Source organism: Columba livia, chromosome 2 (assembly GCF_036013475.1).
Source record: "Columba livia isolate bColLiv1 breed racing homer chromosome 2, bColLiv1.pat.W.v2, whole genome shotgun sequence".
NCBI lineage: Eukaryota > Metazoa > Chordata > Aves > Columbiformes > Columbidae > Columba > Columba livia.
The window spans coordinates 72,279,244-72,300,518 of record NC_088603.1 but is presented as its reverse complement, the minus strand read 5'-3'; the positions used below and the strand labels follow the sequence as shown (position 1 = coordinate 72,300,518).

General features: G+C 41.5%; 1 protein-coding gene across 2 annotated transcripts in view; it reads right to left on the bottom strand.

The window, feature by feature from the left end:
* Window positions 1-231: 231 nt before the first annotated feature.
* The window catches only part of F13A1 (coagulation factor XIII A chain), a 61,405-nt gene continuing 40,361 nt past the window's right edge, over window positions 232-21,275 (bottom strand). For both annotated transcript variants that reach the window (XM_021301335.2, XM_065052470.1), the window contains 7 exons: window positions 16,563-16,666; window positions 15,701-15,789; window positions 14,573-14,726; window positions 13,716-14,003; window positions 9,395-9,555; window positions 6,242-6,378; window positions 232-2,294 (listed from right to left, as the gene is read on the bottom strand). In XM_021301335.2, coding sequence (XP_021157010.2) covers window positions 2,150-2,294; window positions 6,242-6,378; window positions 9,395-9,555; window positions 13,716-14,003; window positions 14,573-14,726; window positions 15,701-15,789; window positions 16,563-16,666 — 1,078 coding nt within the window. In that variant the 3' untranslated portion in view covers window positions 232-2,149. The remainder of the gene's footprint in view (window positions 2,295-6,241; window positions 6,379-9,394; window positions 9,556-13,715; window positions 14,004-14,572; window positions 14,727-15,700; window positions 15,790-16,562; window positions 16,667-21,275) is intronic.

Below are 21,275 nucleotides of genomic sequence, written 5' to 3'. Positions count from 1 at the left end.
GCGTTGGGTAGTCAGTTGTTAAAACAGAAAGAAAAACAAAGGCAATTTTTTTGTTTGTTTTTTAGTTAATTTAGATAAAGATAGGATTTCCTCCTTAGCCCCCCAAAAAAGGCAGCTTTATAAGCATGGCTCTGAAGCAAATCTTTTAACTTTTACAATTAAGATGCAGGGAGTGGTGCCAATAGCACTACTATAAAGAAGTAAATCAAAATACAGAACAAAAGACACAAGTGAAATCAGACGTGCTTTATTTTAAATTCTTATTACACTATAGTTATAAGAAGTCTGGAACGGAAAGCAGGTTTATATGCAGGAGCAAAAAACGGATAATTTTATTAGAAGATGTAGGCTCTGGTGGGAGTGCTTAATTACTTAACAGAGATTCTCACCTTGCATTTGCAACACATTGCTCAGTTCCTTGTACCCCAGAGGACTTATATGGGAGACTTTGACATGCGGAGTTTCTAATGTGGTCACATAAGCTGTACAAAATGAGTGTGTGTCCATGCCTGAAGTGAAAGCCCCCAAAAGTCTCCTGTTCCTGGATCCAGGGCTATTCATTGAGCATATGAGGTGGTATGAATCTTTGCTTTGTTCCATATACTTCAGCAAAACAGTAGCCTGTATTTCTCTCCTCCCAGGACTTTCTTATTTTTAACAGCTGGTCACAGGTTTTGCAAGAACCAACGTGTGGCAAGAAGAGGAGCAGAAAGTAAGTCACCTCCCTTGTTTTCTCACCAATAAAACCACAAAATGACACAACCATACACAGCATAATAAAGCCCCAGTGCTTAATGAGCATGAGGCTCCTTTTAACTTCTTCGGAAGCTCAGTTAGCTCACCTGGGCTGTTAGTATGGGACATGTGCTTACACACTATAGCCAGTGGAGAGGAATTACCACAGCTTGTGGCATGTGCGTCCTTGCCTTATGGGAAAAGATCCTGAGAAGGATTTCAGGGGACGTGAGAAATTCATACACACACATACGCTCTGCTGCTCTAGCATGATGGGGTACATGGCTTAGGATGGAGCGGTATTCTGCACAGAAGACTAATGGGAACCACAGATTCAGGGTGACCTCTGAGCCAGAAGGTCCTCAGAGGAGCAATGCCTTGGGAGGCTCAGTTGCACCTCACAGAGGAATTTGCTGTGAGAAAGGCAGGATGCTGGCCCAGCTTGTTGAGTTTCTGACTCTCAAGACCCTCAAGTTGCCCCTTCTGCTTCTCTCTCCTTCACCCCATTGATCAGCCAGGAAAGCCTGGACTGCTTTGGGGCAGTGAACCCTCCAACAAACACACCTGCGGGAAACGAGGCTACAAGGCAGGTTCAGAAGAGAAGGCAGAAAAGGATGAAGCTGGACCACACCAAACTCATGAGATGTGACCAGGAAATGCAAGTTTGGTGTGATGAACTCTGAGCAAGGGCATGTAAAACTCTGGACTTTCATCAAGCAAAGGAGAAAAACAGTGTATCAACACTGTGGATGAGCATATGAAATACAGGAGTGAGTATGTGTGGGTGCTTGCGCATGTGAAAGGGTTAAAAAAAAAAAAAAGGCATAGGGAAGCAGCAAGAGGAAAAAAAGAACTGGGAATATTCTGGAGATAACACATCCTGAGACATGCTTCCAGCAAAGTGAGCTCTCTATGAACTGGAAAATTATAACACTGTGAGATGAAGTAGTCCATTTAGCTAGAAATACCTGTTTTTACTGCAGCCTGAATGATCTAACACAGGGTTGTGTAATTCAGTCTAAGAATTTATGACACTGGGCTTTTTTTTTTTCTTTTTCCTTTTCGGTGAAATATCAGACCTTAATTAAAACTAAAGTTCAGACTATGGTGAATGGAGCTTTTCAGATTCCCTTGCAGCACTAATGCAAAAGACCATAAATACAAGTGAACTATAGGAATAATATGGCCTAGAATTGCCTTTAACTACATGTATCTAATTTTAAATCATTCACTATCCAGATGCCTTTTCAAGTTCTCCCTAATCTTACCAATTACCTTTCTTTATCAAATTTTGTTCAGTACAAGGATGACCAAATTAATGATGAGTAGCTTTCCACTTTTTTTTTTTTTTTCCCCCTCCCTAATGTGATATTTTGCAATATAGTTAAATGAGAAATGAAGGCAGGACCTTTGTTCATGGTTTCTGAATCTGGACGTTCAGCTCACCATACACGTGCCTCAAAGCATCACAATTTAGGCTTGCAATCAGCTTTCGTAACCCTGGTACTTTTGGGATGCATTTTACTTCCCAGATCAAGGTAGAGTTCATTGGGATTTGCCTGTAAGGAAGAAGAAAAGTAACAATATCAGGATCAGTCAGCCGATGCTCTCAACCTGACCCACAACTGGAGAAACTGAATGTGGGCAGTATAACACACCTCAAATTTCTTATGTTTCACTCATTCTCATAAGTGTCCTATAAATTATTCCCTCCATCTTCTGTACCTCATAGAACTGACTCTGCCAAAGCCTTTTCTAGCCTTTCCTCCAGGCTAATTTTAATTTCTGAAATGAATCTATTTTCTTCTGTCTCCTGTCACTTCCTCCCACAATCACTTTCCGAATGACCTTCTATATAGCTAGCACATATTTGTTCTACTTTATAATTCCATTTTACGTGTTTATCATAGCCTGTAGCCTGTTGGTGATTGCTTAAATGGTTAAGTAAGTTCTTGTTGTGAAATGTCTAGGGAATTCCCATGCAAACCTGATGCAGTGCTGATGAGGTGCTGAGACCCTCCACCAGCTCCTATCCTGAACCATCCTGTCACAGTTACAACATCAGCAGATCTCCTCACTGGTCACTTCAAATTACTTCTTCATGTCCATACAAATAAGTCAAAGTGTTCTTGGGACTCCTACTGTTAGCAGTTACTCTTTTACGTCATGTATGACTCTTGATAACTCATACTATAAAGCAAATATATTCTGTGCTGCTTTTGATTTTTCAATTTCTGCTACAATCAAGATTCACAGAGAGCCTCAAGTATTGGGTTTCTGTGTTTTCTTAGTGCTTTCACTATGTTCTATGTGCAGATTTTGAAGGCAGATACTGATTGATTATGTTTGGGGGATGTCAGGATACAGCTTCTCCAAAGGAACCAAAGGACAAGGTAGCATAGTGGAACTCTATTTATAAAACTGAATGTTCTTTTCCTCAGCATTAAGTAAGTCGATTATGAATTTAGCCAGTGTTCTCATCTCACATGGCTATGGTATTCTGCAAACAACTAAATAAACTGAGAGTAAAGTAAGCCTAAACTTTAGTCACTGTTTCAAATTATCATCTGGTAAGATTTGGTTCTCAGATGCCATGTCCTATGACAAGGTTAGGACAGAAGTGGCTGGCCAGGCTTAGCACAAGTTGCTACAAGAAACCTTAATTAGCTCTAAATGAGATAACCTGGGATCCTCTCACCTGAATATTTGTTTCAGTGCAAGTCTGCCCCTGCTGAAATTAGATATTTTAGCTTCTTAGAAGTTAGCTTAGGCTAGCACTGCATTTTGCATACATAGTCATAGGGACCCTGGGGCACGTACCCAGTTTTAGAAAAGGAAAAGTAGAGGAAGATCATATTTTCAGTGTGAGCATGTGCAGACCACTTCCAGCAAGTGTTTTATCTCTTTTTATCTTTGTTCTTAATGAGAGACTTGCTGCTCCCCTCAGCTGACCTGCCTGCTCCATGAAATGCCCACTCAAACGGTAGTATGAGAAAGCAATGACTTCAATTGCTGCACAAGGTTAAATACCTTTTTAAATTTAGAGTTTACGGGAATGTTCTGCAAGGGATTCTCTGTATGGAAAGTGAAGAGGATATTATACCGATTTGCTGAGCAGTAAGGTTTGGTCTACTTTCTTGAGTACTTGGGAGCCAGATTCTCTAAGGATGAAGGTTTCCAGACCACATCTTCACAGTGTCTCACTGAGAGAGGGTAGCACTACCATTGCTAATTTACAGGACTATCATCTCTGCATGTATATATGTACTTATATCTATATGTGTGTGTGCAGGGAGACAAAGGATGTGCTGGAAAGCACAACACAGTTTTTCCTGTTTCTGTACTGCCCTACTTCAAAACCAATTTGCTTCTCTCTACAAATGCTAATACTAGCTGAACTTTGACATCTAGAAATACTCAAAATGACTTACATGCCAGTGTGAATACATGTTTGGTTAAAATCCTTTTAATGCTATCCATCACTGCCAGGTTAATTCTCATTTGTCATACAAAGTCTATGCCCCATGTAGGAACTGCTGCTGCCAAAGGCTTTTCCATAAGTCATGCTCCTCTATCTGAGGCTAATAGCTAAATATCACCATATATATAGTCTTTATAAATGATCAAGACTGAAGACCTCAAGCCATTTCATTCCCGGAATAATGTTGCATCAGCTGGATCACACACAGCTCTTTTGTGGAGTCACCCAAGTGACACAGAAAAGCTACCCTAAAAATCCAGGGAGGTCAAAATTCTCATCCCCACAAAGAATTGCAAAGACACATCCCATATATGACAGTCCCTGATGGACAGGGAAGCAGTGAAAGAGTGGGGAAAGCCTAGAATGAGTTTAATCCTCTTTGCAAATGGAGTAAAGCCACCCTAATCTGATTTTCCAGGAGAGAATTCAGTGACGAATGGTTCTGCGTAATATGCTGAGCCATCACCACACTCAGCCATTTATCACTTTGAATGCATGGAGGCAAATGTGATTATTATTTAAATAAACTACAACTGCCCCCCTGCTCTGTCCTCTGTGTGTATAACCTGCAGCCTTCATTCATCTCATAGAAGTTCAATCTTAAAATGACTAAGCGGATCCATTTCCATTTGAAATTATGGCAAGGGCACTACTGAAAAGGGGAAAACATGGTGACTTGAAGGAAAATCACATCTGTTCTATGAATCATTTTTCTCCCTAACTCCTGTGCCTTTGATGCACCTGGCAACTTCCGCATCCTTGAAGGCTGGAGCTGGCCCACAGCAGCTTTTGGATTGAGAAGGATGCAGAACAACAGGGAAGGCTGGCACAGCTGGGCAGCAACGAGGGCTATTGCTGCAACTTGTGTAACTCGTGTGGACCGTGCTGAGTCGTGTTCAGCAGCATCTGTGACAAACCATGTGCACAAAGCAAGCACAGTATGATGCCCTTTCACAGTCATTTTTCTATCCAGCCCCACTTTGGAGACTGGTTTTGATCTTTTTATCCCTGGCCCAGGTGCAGTCAGGCTCAGACCTCCCTTACTGGCTGCAGATAATGCTGACAATTTACGCAGCTGCTGAAGCACAGGCAATTTTTCAAACTCCTTTTGCACACACCTGGGGACCATCAGTGCAGGTAATGATAGATAACATTGCTTTGGCTGCCCAAGACTAAGTAACAGCTGCAAAATTTTCCACAGATCTCAGTTATATATCATGGAGCTGGCTAATACTGAGTTTATAACACTGAACTCAAATGGAAAGAGGGTTTAGAAAACAACTTGCTTAGTGTATGGGTATCACTCAGCGTGAGATGCAACTCTGAGCACAATGAAGGTGGCTGATGGACTTTCCTTTCCTGAGGCTTGGGAGCACCCTGTGTTGGAACCACCACCCTGTGCCAGGGCAGCCCTCTGCAGCGGTGCTGCTGGGATGACCTGTGTGCTCATAGACATGCTGCAGCCATCCCAGCAGGCTCTGCTGCATCCGACACGTGTTTCGTGTCTTGGCATAAGCTTGCAAAGATCATCTGAGGTATCTGAATGTCTTGTATAATTGTGATTAACACAAGTGGAGAAAAGCCCTTTTTTAAAACCAGCACAGGACTTGATTTGCACATACTGAGTGAGTGTCAGTAAACACTTCATGTGTAGGATAAATCTGTCTTTCTGTGATAGCGGCTTACAGGTGCTATTGTCAAGAGCTAAAAATAATGTAATACAGTGAAAAAGTAAACTCAGGCTGCATTAGCAACTACCCACAACCACAACCCCTTCCTCCAGCACTGGTACTGAACAGATTAAACACTGTCATAGTCTCTCTGCACAGACTCTCTGGACAGCCTGACTCCTGACTATTGAGACCTCTAGGTCCCCTGTGCATTGAATTTTAAAGTAAGGAGGGAGTGTCTGAACTGAATCACTCAGCACAGCATTAGTTAACTGTGTCCTCTGAGCTTTCTCCTGTGAGCAAGCAGGGGGCAAACTCCCAGCTAGTTGTGCTGTTGTGTTTTCTTCTTCCCTACCTGAACTCCTTTTTCATCGTTCTCAGCACGCCAGGTCCCTCAAGACGGAGTGTGACATTCTCCAGGGTTTGTTTCAGGGGATTGGTGAATTCCACAGTCACAGACATTTCTTTGCCAGCTACCATCTCACCTTGGGTCTGCAAGACAAGGAAAAGACAATGCTCCACAAGCTGATAATAATAAAATGCCCCATGGTGAAATCTGTGGAGTTAAACACACAGTACTTGCAAGGAAGGAGAGGAGGTGGAATGGAGCACACAGCAAAATAGCATGAGGCAGAGAAAACTTAGCCAGAAAAGTATTGTTGGATGGGCCCATGAGTACTACTGCAGATTTTTCTATCCATTGCAATTTTCCCTCAAGCCCCATGGCAGGTCAAGAGGCAGACCCTAATTTCCATAGGAAAAGTGGAAATCTGCATGCACAGTCCTGGAGCTGAGTGTCCAGCTGAGGGGGCCTCTCTCCCAGACTTTGCCCCCCTTTCCAGGCTCCCTACCAGCACTGAAGTGGATGGCCTGCTCCGGACATAAGCTCTAGAAGAGAAAGGCAGGTCTTATTACCCTAAATCAGAAAAAGCAGGTCGCATTGCTTGCACCCCTCAAAAGGGTTGTGCCCATCTTCGCCCTGCCTTGCAACCACCTCTTGTGCTCTGAAGGTTTTCTAACCCTGCACATGCAAAGATCTGAGAGCCAGTTGTCCTCCAAAAACCTTACATAGCAAAAAAGCAATACATTTTGCACTGAAAAATGTTAAACTGCAAGACTAATGAACAGGGATTGCATTGATTTCCATGTGTATTACAGTACACAGGTGAAAGGATCTGTCTGTTCCTTCACATCAGCGCTGGCAGTACAGCCACCTGGAAAACACCAAGTGAATGTGTTTTTAAACAAATTCTACATGCTTGGGTACTTTTTCCTTTTTATTTTTTTTATTTTTTTTTTTTCCTCCTAGAAACACAATAGTTCTCACAGAATATAAAAGGCTCAGGCAAGGGTTTTCAACTTATGGGTTGCAGATCCCAGCTGCTCCATGGACTACTTTAAAAGGTCGTAGGGAAGGTAAGTAAGAAAAACAAGTACCTCGTCAATAAATTTAAGGTGTTCTTCTGGGGTCTGCAGACCTACTGAAAATTTTTACAGAGTAAGACAGTTGCAAAAAGCTGGAAAGACTCTGATCTCAGGGACCACTCTGCACCAAATACAGATATATTGACTGGAGTAAAGGACGAGATGCCCACAGCCAAGTTCTCAACAGCTTTTGGACACTTGAATTTACAAAAAGACACCAGTGGTATTTTCAGAATTCCTAGCCCACTTAGAGGTCTTATGTCCTCCTTATTCCACTTGTCCATTTAAGATCACTGTTACATGGGAGGATTCAAAATTATCCTGAACTTCTACACATGCAACTGAGACCATGATATGCATTATATTTGCTGAGCCTATTTTTGTAACCTAGTCTCAAGCTAAATTAGAATATGGTGTAATTTTGTCAACTGTTAGCTCTGATAGTCTCCTTAGACCAACAGAGTAAGATCAAAGGTGTATCCAAAGACATGAGGAGAAATAAGTTTTTTCATTCTTTTCTCTTACTCTCACATTAAGAACTCAAGTCTGCCAGTCGCATTCAGTGAAGAAATCTGACAAAAAAACTAGGGAGATAAGCTTCCTCAAATTTCTTAAAAAGAAATAAAACAAAGTTTCCTATATAAATACGTAGGTATATATACATACACTTAAAAAAAACAACTATTAAAATTTCAGCCTATTTTTACACATCACAAAGAAGCAGAGAGGAGACAAACTCAGTTTTACCAGAAAACATGGTTATTAAACAAGAACTTATCCTATATAATAAACATTCTTCCTTCATAACAGCAGGGAGGACAAAGTATTTTGAACCTGCAACTGGGGATGTTGTATAAGACATTCTGTTTTAAGTATTGAATGGAAAGAACTCTCTGCTTTTAAAATTTGGTTACTGAAGACAGGTATTTGTAGTAGAGTTTGTGTGTCTTGTTTGCCTCCTCTAGAATGCTCAGTAAATCAGAAATATTTTGTTTGAAAATACCAATAATCTGATTAGATCACCATGACATTTCTGCAGACCATTAAATTGAGTGCATTCTTTTGCAGATTTCACTGTAGTTTTGATCTATGTTTTTTAGAAAGCATTTTCTGCAGAAGGCTGCAGGTACTACATAAAATATTATACGGAATCCTGAACATGGGTGCAAATAAATATACAGGGCGGAGAAAGGTCTGTAAACTTGGATTTCTTTCAAGGTCCTGAATTTTAGGAAGCTGCGTTCCTGTGTACATAAAGCTTCCTGAACAGGTGTTCCGATTTTTATTTTTTTTTTTTTTTTTAGTACCAGGAAAAAAGCAGATCCAAATGACATCATTCAAAGCAGATGAAGGCTCAGTGCTTTTGAAAATGAGGCAATTTATTTGGATGCCCAGTTATGAATTGAGAGCTCTCAATCTCAGCCCTGCCTTTGCCATATGGTATAGGGTCCTTGTCCTATCACAAACATTACACTTCTGCATTTTCATAGGTACCACGCCACCATCTGCAGAGATGCCTGAACTTGCAAGGAACTCCACTGACAGAACATTGACAGAGTGGCAACAAAGCACTAAAATCATTCAAGTTGTCTCAAACTGGTGCTGCCCAATACAAGTTTGGAGAAACTTTACACAACACCTGCAGGAGTTTTCCAAGAAAATTCAATAGCAGTGCCCTTCATTCTTCAGTAAGAGGCCTCTGTGCTGTCTTGATTTAAGTATAATGGACTTCTGAAGTAGTTATGGACTTGAGTGAGCCATCACTCTTACCCTTTGAGTTTCTCCAGCTTTCTCAGATCCTTTCCCCTCCTTCCTCCACTGAGATCACTTCAGCTCTCTACTACTGGAGATGCAGTCAGCCTCAGACTTCAATGTAGGGATACTCAGTACCATCTATAACACACCTATACACCCCTGTACACTCCAGTCAGCCACGGCTTTATAAGGGCCACGTTAGACTGAAGGTCTAACGTGCACACACGCACACATACACCCCTCCATCCTAGAAGTCAATGTGACAGCCTTGGCCAGAACAGCCTGCACGTCATGAAGGTCACTCCCCTCCAGCACAGGCCTGAGCTACCTTGATCCGCAGGGTGGGAATTTCCAGGACTGTTGCCTTCTGCATAGCCAGAATCTTCCCCGTTTCATTGATCCGTGCCGTCACAAAGAAATGAAAGGAGGCTTGGTCCAGCAGGTCGCTCAGGTACTCACTTGATTTGATCATAACATCAAAAGCGCTCGCTGGGGAGAGAAACAGGAAAGAAAAAAGGCATCTGAAGCAATCTAATGGCTGATTGCTCCTCCCGTCATGGCCAGTGGCAGTTACACAAGTGACTTGGAAAACAGGTGTCCCACAACCAAAGGATGGCTTTGATTTTTTTCACCCAAACTGTCTTCATCTCTTTAACTCACCATTTCCCCTCTTATCTTACCCTCTTTCCTTTTAGGCTGTGAGCTCCCTGGGACAAGAGCTGGGTTTGTGCACAGCCTCTACCCAGTGCCCATCTCACATGGGCCCATTTCACTGTTGAAGGTTTCCAGGTGCTACCACAAAATAAATGAGGAGGAAGACTGACAGTAAATATCTACCAGGCATGAAGGTCCAAACCAGCTTTTGAGTGTCGCCTTTGTAAATGTTTGCTCTTTCACTCTATTCCTGTGCTTTCTCTGACTCTCCTCTCAGCAGAGGAATGGCACCAGGGATGCCACCAGAGCAGCCACTGGGGGTTGTAAGCCCATGCACACTGCCTGGGAGACCACCTGCTCTCAGGGACATGTCTGGATATCTGCCTTTGTTCTACACTGGTCTTGCCTGCAAAATTTATCAAGAAGATCCTCCTGTCGCAGGCATGCCCTCCAGAGAGTTTTCACGTGCTCCCTGACGATAATTATTGGAAGGAACAAGTCCCCTTAGGCTAGATGGTTGAGATGCAGGGAATCATTAGTTTTAACCGTATTGAGCGGCAATTCCCAGGCCAACAGTGGCGTCAGAATGTGATGCAGAGAAGCAGACCTGCTAACTAAGTGACCAAGCAGAATATATAGATCTGCAATTCTTTCCTCTGTAAACATTCATTATAACACTAGTAAACATATCAAGATCTCCCATCTGTTACCTACGATTATTACTGTTATCCGTTATTTCTATTGTATTTGTGACATACACTGTACACAGTGAGATAACTGAACTCAGCTGGGTAAATGACATTCACCCCTTTTCACTCTTTTCATCTACTCACACCAAAAAGAGTTCCTTTATTTAGTTTCAAAGCTATTCCCTTGGTGACCACCTGACCCGGATTTACCAGGCCAGGCTTAAATTTACTTGATGTTTACCCGCTCCCTCCCTCTTTCTCACTCTATATCTTCTGTAAAAGAATTTCCCATAATGCCCCAAACTGTAAATTATAAATCAGGTAAGGAATTTCTCATCTGAGCAAAGTAAATAAATAGATAAATAATAATAAAAAAATTGTTGCTAAGAGAAATTTCCTTTTTAGTGCAAGGAAAGATGAACTATTTTGTTTAAATTTAATCACTACAGCTTAAAAGAATGAAAAAGAATAATAGGCTTCCATTTCCTTAGCACTGGCTGTGCAGTTAAGTTGCCAGTACCACTTATTGCACCTGGGAAAGCCAAGGGAGACACAACACCAAGCTGTCTTACGGGCTTTCAAAAAGATAGAGAAAACTAAATATAACCAAGTAGATACGAGAGCACCTTTGAAGGCACTGGAAGGTTTAAGCTGTTCAAATCCTCAAAGATGTTTTCAACCCACAAAATTTCTTTAATCATTATTCTGAAAATCACGCATTTGCTTCCTGTTTGAAAACTTAGTTTCCTTCATTCTTTCAGCAACACAGGCTGGAAGAATGCCTTTAACACATCTTTATTATATTATAATTTTTTGATACCCCTCTCTCTTTCTCTCTACATATATATACATACATGTATATACACTTATTGCCATGAACAAAGCCTATAAATCCTGTCTGAGTGCCCCAAAAGGTATCCACCCATCACACTTCTGACCAAGTATTCTCACGCAGTTGCAAATGATCGCACTGCTTCCATTCACACTGCCCATCTGCTCAGACACCATTTCTGATTGCATGTGTACTTCTTTCCAAGGCAAAGGCAAAAGAATTAAATGCTCAGGTTTGACATATTACCTTCAGAGATGGCCTAACTTGTGAAGGTTTTGCCTCCTGTTACAGGACAAAGTGCTCCACAGAATGATAGCAGTAGCTCAGATATAAGCTAATTTCCACCTTGAAAAGTATTAATTTCTTAAAAAATGTCTCCTTGGTCAGAAGCAATGATGGGGACATACCTTTGGTGCACATTCAAAAAAAATCCATGTTCTGTCCTCTCAGGTGTCTCCCTCTAGTCTGTGTTCCTTCACCGTCAGTCAATTCAGAGTTTCCAGCGCAGTTTCAAGAAGCTTTTTACAAACCATTTACTTAACTTGGAAAAAAATGAGTTATGAGGATCAGTGATGCTTAAACATAATCTATTTGTTTCATTTCTTGTGCAGAGGAGATAGATGAGCCTCAAAACACTGCAAAAGCTCTGTTTTAGCTAATAATACCTCACACAGACCTTTGATGCAAGAGCAGATGCAAAAGTCCTCGAATGAAGCACAAAACACAGCCAGAAAGTGTAGTAGGAATTTTCACATTTCCTACAAGATGACTGAATTTGCTCTCATCAAAGGAGTGGCACTGAATTTAGACCGAGCAGTTGAATTTTTTTTTTTTTTTTTTTTTTTTTATCTAGCTAAGTCTCCAAAAAGTTTTGCAGTATTTCAGATAAAATATTTAGTAACCGATGCAAGCCAGTGTAGTACTCCACATGGTGTTTTGATAGCCTGTGTTGTAACAACCCAATGCAACCCTGAGTCAGCCCATTTCCAGACCACTTGCAAATGAGTCAGGGAGTTAGAAGAAAACAGCAAGCAGATGTCAGGGCTTTGTTATAGACCAGAGATAGAATTTTTATTAACCTTCACCTGTAGATGTAAGTGAACTCCTACTCGATGGAGATTGCTCATCTTCAAATCAAAACATGCCATTTTAGATGATACTCAAAGGGGATGATTTGTTTTTCATGGCATGGTGGGAACTGTGATTCCATGGAGGTTTCTCACTGAGACAAAACCCACCCTCTTTGACAAGAGAGGTCTCGCAGCATCTCTTGGGTTGGTATGAGATAGAAAAGACAGATGAGAAAGCTCAGAGGTCAGCCAGAGTGGCTATGTTCCAGCACCAGATCAAGACCAGGAGGCCCATCCTTTGGCCTCCTGAAGTCCTGCTGCTCCCACTGTGTTTAGCAGAGATTGCTTTTGACCAGTAACAGCGTCAAGAAGGCAAAATCATTGCTCCTGACTTTCTCAGCAAGAAACTCAAGCGGAGGATCCTCTGACTTAGCCTCCATAGGAGCACATTCTCATCACTTTTGCTGAGCTGAAGGCACTGACCCAAGAGCACAGGCCTGTCAGAAGAACAAGTGATTGGCAGTCACATTTTGCTGGAGAAGGCAGGGATCTACAACCAGACTGTTGGATAGTGCTTTAGAGTACAGCACATCCTCAACACTTGCCGACTGTTTTCCAAATGGGGCTGCCATGGCTGACAGAAAATAGATTGGTGATATCCAAAATAAAAAAGGAGAAAATGCCTCTTCCCTGCTTTGAGCATCACAACATCCTGCCCTCAGACGCATTAGCTAGGCTGCCAGAAACTGCATTTCCCATGAGAAGAGGGAGGTAGGGTCTCCCCACAGCAGTCCAGAGGCCACTGAGAAAAGCGAATGTTGCATCTGTAAAAATAACTCACCTTTGAGGTGCCTGCTCAGCTGACAAATGCCCCTGCTCTATAGTGGTACATTCTAGTCACAGATCAACTTTTTAGATCACCATAAATATAAAATCCTGAACCACCTAGTCCTCCAAATTCAGATATATGCTGGGACCTCTCAGAGCTTGTCAGCGTATTTCAAGGAAGTCAAGATATTCACCTTTTTGTCCCTGTAAACGACACTCTGGGGAACCAGAACTTTTCCTTCACTTTTTGATATACTGCTAGGAGACTAAAGGTACAAAAAATGATACCTTGCAGCTTAATACCTGTGCTCCTTTGCTTTCTTTTGTACTAAATAAAAAAAAAGTAACAGTTCCCGGACATGCAGCTTGAGGTGAGAGAGCATTATGCAGGGAGCAACAACTTGAAGAAAACATCTTCAGCTCTAAATGACTGGTAGCAGGGCCAGAGCTAGGAGCAGAGACACCGGACATCCAACAGAGTATCCTACCCCTACCCACTAGAGGTGGTGACAATTAATAACACAGAGATAAAAAAAAAAAAGCTAGCAGGTTTGAAAACAACTATGCAAGTCTTACATGAAGAGGGTGCCAGTTTTGCACTGAAAGAGTGTTTCTTGAATTCATTTTTTGTGACTCCTGTGTAAAACACTATGTTGCCAGAAAGGTATGTAGTAGCAGTGTAATGGTTGCGACTTTTGTTCCTGAAAGTTATAGTGACTTTGAAGTCACTGCCAATGACTGCCTTTTGCACTTGGAAGTCCATGTCAACATCTGTCTGTGGCTGATACACGATGTCTTGGGTAGTTTGCTTTTTAACGCCGTACATCACAGCAGTCTCAAGAGCCAGTCTCTCCTCCTTTGAGCCTAGAAATGAATGAAAATCAAATTTAGAAGGTAAATGGCGGTACTGCATTAGCCCACCCACTGATCACAAGAGTACACCTTCCACAGTTTGTGGTAGCTGAAACGAACAGATGAGGACAGTGAACCTTCCTGTGGTAAAGTTAATATTAGCAGAACATCACAAATTCCAAATGAGCTATTATTCAAGACGTCAGATAAACTGACCTAGCTTAATTGATATTAATAGAGCTACACTGATTTACTCTGTGCAAACATCTGGCCTGAGTAAGAAATGACTAAACAGCTGCATAAAAAGACTTGAATTGTTTTGAATACTTTCAGTTACTCCATGACTACTCTTTATTTTCACTACAGCTTATTCAGTACAGAGCATTTCTGAGTAGCAAAGTCTGTACTCTCACCAAGGCATCTGCAGTGTTTCTGGGATGGAGTTACAAGTAAAGAGTTCCAGAGGGCACTGTGGCAGCCTTTTATACAGCTGCCTCAGTGCCAGAGGTCTGTAAATCCACCATCTAAGATGTGACTAAGGTAAATCTACATTGGTAAGGTCCCATCCCATTACAGGTTACCTTCTTGGAACTTGTAGTCCTCAGTAATCTCCATCATTCCATCACCCCCAACTTCCTTGGTCACAATCAACTGCCCAACGTGGGTTGTGTCAATTTTTTCTATCACTTGGGTTCCATTTTTCTCCCTTCTTGAGTAAACAATGTCACTATTCACCTATAAAATTAAATGACGAGGGATTGACATACATGGAAACAAAGAAAGGAAGGGAAGTAAGCCTGTCTCCCCTCGAAACAATGACACGTTGATTTGAAGTTCGACTTGCATTGGAGTCCCATGCTTAAAATTAGCCACACGCTACAATAATGACTAGAGGAATTTTACTACTCAAAGCTCCAGAACAACAGGCAATGTAAACTTGGGTAGGCTACAGAGATACTGGTCGGACTTGGGGAGCATGATTACACATTTCTTGCACCAAAAGACTATAAACTATAGAGAGAGGAATGCTTCTTAAATAAAATATCTTTATTTTCTTCTGTCATAAGCTATATACAATTCAATTAGAGATAGATTTGCTCTACAGCTGCTGCCATTCTGGGCGCACCAGCTCTGATGGTGCCAGAGGTTAAAACTCGAGATCAGGACTTCTTGCTCATCATGGAGATATTTCCCTCTCAGTTCTGTCAGTCAAATCATCCATGTGAATTCTCCTTGACCCATTGCAGTCAAAATGGACATGGTGAGCAAAGACCTCTTTAAAATCACTGCAACCATCTTGACTGAAATAAGCAAGGGAATCTTAACATAAGCAGCTTTGCTGGCAAGCCTGAGAAGGAGGTAACAGCTAACAAGGAGTGAAGATGAGTAGCTAGAGAGAGTGATTCATTTGCCAGCATAGCTGGAATCTGGGATGGATAAATGACCATAGCCTGAAGTTTCAACTGAGTCAGAGTAGATTTTTCTACTTATTCATCGGTGAGCAGAAATTAGAGGAACCTCTGTCATTCATTATAGCCATATCACATCTACTAGCTGGCATATCAAAATATAATAATGAGATTTTTCTTTGACGTGGAGTATACGTGGAGTAACTTCTCAGTCCATAAATTACAGCGAAGCCCTATCTTCTGCCTCGACTATGGTCCTGATGATATCATTCAAAGCACTAAAAGTTGTCAGGTACATACCTCGGCATAGACAAAAGGAGCATCAAATTGGAAGCAAACATGACCATGTTTAATGGCTTGAACTGAGGCTGGGCCACACCTGTACATACCTGTGGGGAGGAGACAGATAAAGTGAGAGATTAAATTAGTTCAAAAACATGTCAAAACATTGTATTGTCTCAAAGAAAAAGAATTATTGAGGCTTGCTGAACTATTTTGAGAGTTTATGGGAACTCCTGGCCAAGAAGTGAAAAACTTAATTTCTGTTGCCAGACCACGAAACAACACAGACTGAAGTCGGAAACAGCCTAATGGTTCAGTACCTTAATGGTACAGTCCACTATAAGTCTCAAGGTGTTGAAATGCAGTTGAAGCTGGTTTTGCTTAAAGCAGGTAATTTTTGGAGGGCTCAGTTATACCACAGGCTGAGAAAGATCTTACTGCAAATTTGCTAAGAACATCTTTTAAGAACAGGGAAGAAATAGCAGTGACTTTTCACTTTTCTCTCCTGCCTACCACCTGCTCAGGAAGCTTAGTAAGGGCTGCAGAAACTGGCTGACATATAATGAAGGAGAATTACTTTGATCAGGCTCCTGTATAGGTTCTCTAAAATTTTAGAACCCATCTTTTGGCAACAGGGCTATATTTTTTCTGTACAAAGTAAGGCCCTTCTCGTACAGGATTTTGTGCATATGCATCATGAGCAGTGTTATAATAAGGACAGATTTATTGTAGAGCTCAAAACAAATCAGGAGAAGGACCTGAGTATAATTATCTGGTGCAAGAAGTTGTCCTCAGCCATATGGTGGCACTGGCTCAGCTCATTACCACAAAGAACCCAAGTATTGGAAAGAGAGTTAAGGAGGACTTTAAACAATACTACCATCACTGGTTTCTTGGGGTGTCCCATCAACAACCTGCCATCCTCCAAAACCAACAGGAAGATCAGGTCTGGTCATCCAAGCTTCATTCCAGCAATGATAGTTCCTTAGACAAGAGATAAGAGTGAAATGTTATATTATTGGGAAGAAGAATACAGACCAAAACAAACCCGTGTATTTATGTCCTTCCATTACTTCAATAACAACATTTTCCAATTTAGGGGTGAAAAAATTGGCTTTTTAAAGAACAGATTTTTAGGTCTAGAAGTTTGGTATCTATCTGTCAAAACCTGAAGGCTTTCTTTGTAGTTTCTTGACTGCAAGTTGAAGAAGCTTTTTGATTCTTCTACTGTGTTCTGAATGCAAGTGTCCCTGAGTGCTTGAAGATTGTTGGGGGTATATGAAGAGCTACACAAACTAAAATCCCCTTCCAGACAGACACCTCCAGTTCAGTCTGCCTGCTAAAGCAAGCTTTGAATCTTCTTCATGCCACTGAAACTTGGTCTGCTTTATAACTATTCAGACAGAAGCTTTGGTGCCTCTTCTGAAGAGATTTCAGGATCAATTCCATAACATGCAGTGTGTAGCTTTGTTTGCAAGGCTCAAAACAAACATGATTAGCTGGATTCCATGTTGATTGAGGAAAATACACTGCATAGCCTTTTTAAGACTATCCTCATTGTGGATACCTTGTAAGGTCTTCCCAGTCTTGTCAGGCCAATGAGGGAGGTCAGATCTCCTACAACTTCCCATAACACCCATCTACAACCACTGTGGGCCAGGTCTTGCCTTTAGGACTCAGGACAGTGTATTGAAAGGTGAATTTTTGAGAGTGGTTCATTTGGGTGCCCAGGGTTGAAATGCCCTTACTTGACTGGATGCTCAGGAAAAGAAAAAAATAAACTCCTACAGCACCTACTCCTACAGTCTGCTCAGAATGTTTCAAAGGTGAGCAGAACAGAAAGACAGATATTGTAACTTCCTGCAATGCCACCAGCACTCAAGGGAGAGCACAAGCAAGAAAAGGAAAGGAAAATCTGGAAAGAATGTCTTGCAGTAAAACCAGGAAAGTGTCTGAATTTCATTGCTGAAAAAATAAAATAAGAAAGGAATAGAGAAAGGGGCATTTTTGCTTGCAAATTATACATATCCTACAGCAGGTGCGAATAACATTACATCTGTGTAGCTGCTGATACAGCCCCTAGTACACGCAATGATATTAGCAACGAAAATGGGGATTGTTAAACTCTGACCATTTCATTAATAATAGGTGAAAACCAGTCATGGAGCAGAGTCGGAAGGATCTGAGGCTTGTCTAACAAGACATTTCAAAGTGGAAATGAAAGCTTGGATCAGGGTAAAACTTGTCAGTTAGGAGAGTTAATGAAGCAGCACTACAGAAAAAGGAATTATTCAAGGAAAATGACGCACACTCAGAGAATTTTTGATGCTGCTGAGAGTAGTCAATGCTGAATCATGCTCACAGAGCTTTGCTGAAGGCTACCAGAGAATGGGGACACACTTTGTGGTAGGTAAGTTTTGAAAACTGTTATGCCAACATGTGAGAGAGACAATCCCTGCCCTGAAACCTTCAGTGGTTCACTTTGAATCAAACTCAGATATGTCACTGCCTTTGTGTTCTATGAAAGAAGAACCTGAAGAGCAGGCAAGAGATAAAGATGGTAAAACTGAGGGGGTATAACAGTGCAGAAAATGATAGTTCTGCTTCAATTCTGTAATTAGATAATGTAGTTTTTTCTATATTCATCCTAGGACACGGGACCTCTCTTACTGTTTTTTATTGATTTGGTGTTGGGCACAAAAGGATGGCAATTCTTTTAGATGTGCTGCCACACAAATAACAAATACACTTACAGATATTGAATATGAATGGACAGAAAGACATTGCTTGTAAAGCACATGAGCATTAAGGAAAGGAGGATGAGGGGAACATTTTCCTCTCCAAAATGTAGCAGAAACATCACTCTGATAGAGGTGAGCACAACTGAGGATCTGGATTCCCAGCCATAATTTGTTAAAGTGCTGCTGTATTTCTTGTATTCTGCAGCAATCCTGAGACATTAAAGAAAGCAAGAATGGCTATACAGATCAATGTAGTGACCATTAAATATTTACAGGGATAATTACAAATAGGCTAAACAAAGCGATGGGGAAATTAATAAAAGATGACCAGGTGGGTCTTATGCCTGGAAGACAGTTTAAGCAGGGTGCTTCTTATTACTTATGAGACAGGCACATGCTGGAAACAGCCACTGCCCTTTCATTAGTTAACAAGCGCAGGCAATGGCGTTGAGAGTGGCACTAATAACATTATTGAGAAATTATAGGAAAAGTGAGCTGGAAGTGAACAGGAGAGAAGTCTCAAAATGGCTTTCTCCACAGGCCTAGACATGGATAAAAACCCATGGGGCCAGGTGACTTCGAGTAAGTTTCTGCTGAGGTACAGACATTGGTCTGCTTGGACCTCACAGTAGAAGCGAGTCTTGATTCTCATCCAAGAGAAACATTCTTTAAGTGTCTTTATATCATCATTAAGAAAGACAATGAGAACAAAGTAAGGGGACAGAGGCAGTACTGATGGGCCCAAATCCGGCCAGCTTTATAAAAATAACTTTTTGCAAAGTCTGTGTAATTTTGTATATGTGTTCTGTTGTTGTTGTTGTTGTTTCCTATCCGGAGGGAGAAGATGATCTTTAATAAAAATAAATAAATGTCAGACAACATTCAGAGGGAGCCCCACACTCCGCAATTGATTGGACTAAAAATCCTGGCTCCGAGTATCCCTGAAGTCTGAGAGTATTTAAAACCTGGAGACAGATCAGCTCCAGCAGTACAAGGCAATAGAAATGACATATTAATAAAGAAAAAGAGCTTTGATTCTGGTTTACAGGAGATTATAAATAAAAGTGAGAAATACATTTTAAAAAATCATTATAAACACCTTGAGTTTGTCCTCTTAAAAAAAAAAAAAAAAGAGATATTAAAAATAAAATCAAGGTTAAGATACATGCCATTTAAAGTCAGCATGTGAGCTACCATGGAGTGTTACAGAATAATGGAGAGAGAGGACAGAGAGGAGAAATGAAAAGAGGTGTGTAATGTATTATGTCATGCCTAAAGGGTTATGTGTACCATATACTAATAAATGCACCAGGAGAATAAAAGGATAAACAAGGCAGTTCAAGAAGTAATCAAGCCAAAGAAAAGCAAACATAGGGTGGCAGGATGAAATGCTGGCATAAAGTTGCATATGGATTTCAGTGTGACAAGAATGATTTTGGATGATCTGTCTCTGCCCCAAAAGAATGGAAAAAAACAGGACTGAATTAAGAAGTCTAGGGAAACAGCTGGTAAAAGAAGAAGTAGGGAAGTAAATGGAGATGTCAACAGGAGGTGAGAGCTGTTTCATAGATCAAGTTAGGAGAAGGCGAGAAGAGTTGAGACAGTGAAAAGTCTGAAGTGTGGCAATGATCCACTTCTGGGTGTATATTGACTGAACAGTGAGGTGGCCAGTCATAGGGTCTTGTTTTGCATCGTTACAGGCAGAGGAGGTTTCAGAAGAGTGATTGTTCCTTTACTGGTCTTTGAGCCATAGCAGATGAATGAGACGTCCTGAGGTCCTGCTGTCACATAGATCAGATACAGCTTAGCAAACTGGGAGATCCCAAGGATCCTAACAGGAGGAAACAAGGCAAACAGCAAGCCCACAACCCTGGACTTCAGGAGAGTAGGCTTTGGCCTGTTTAAAGTCCTGCTTGGAAGAACCTCATGGCAGACAGTTCTGGAAAGAAGATGGATCCTGGAGAGCTAGTTGTTTTTCAAGGATGACCTCCTCCAAGTTTGAGGACCAGCCTGATAGCCTTCTGAATGACTGAGTGGGCAAGGGGTGACTAGTGCCTGGGGGCTGGTTTCTCTTTTGACTTTAGCACCACCTTCCAGACATTGTCATAGACAAAACATTGAAGTATAGTCTAGATAAGTGGACAGTAAGGTGTATTGAAAATGGCCTGAACTGCTGGGACAAGAGGGTTGTGATCACTGGTGTGAACTCCAGCTGGAGCCTAGTCACTAGTTGTGTATCCCAGGTGTTGATACTGGGTCCAATACTGTTTAACATCTTCATTAATGACCTGGATGATGACACCTACCACACCCTCAGCAAGTTTGCTGATATGGAATACTGAAAGGAATAGCTTATACACTAGAGGCTGTACATGTGAGAGGCTGAGAGAGATGGGACTGTTCACCCTGGAGAGGGGAAGGTTCAACAGGATCTTATCCACCCCCATAAATGTCAGGTTAGGGAGGGGTAGAGAAGAAGAGAGAGCCAGACTCTTCTCAGTGGCACTCCATGACAAGGCATGAAGCAGTTGGCACAAACTGAAAGACAGGAAATTCTGTCAGGAAACATGGCAGGAAACACTTTTTTACTGTGAGAGAGGTTGAGAACTGGCACAAGATTCCGAGAGAGGTTATAAAGTGTCTGTCCTTGGAGATATTCAAAACTCAACTGGATACAACCCTGAGCAACCTGCTCTAGCTGACCCTGCTTTAAGCGGTGGGGTTGGATGACTTTCAGAGGTCACTTCCAGTCTCAAATATTCTGTGATGCTGTGGTACAAGCTCTAGATGTAAACAAAGATAATTGATTTCCTTAGATTCCCTCTCAATAGCAGGTTATAGAAATCACATAA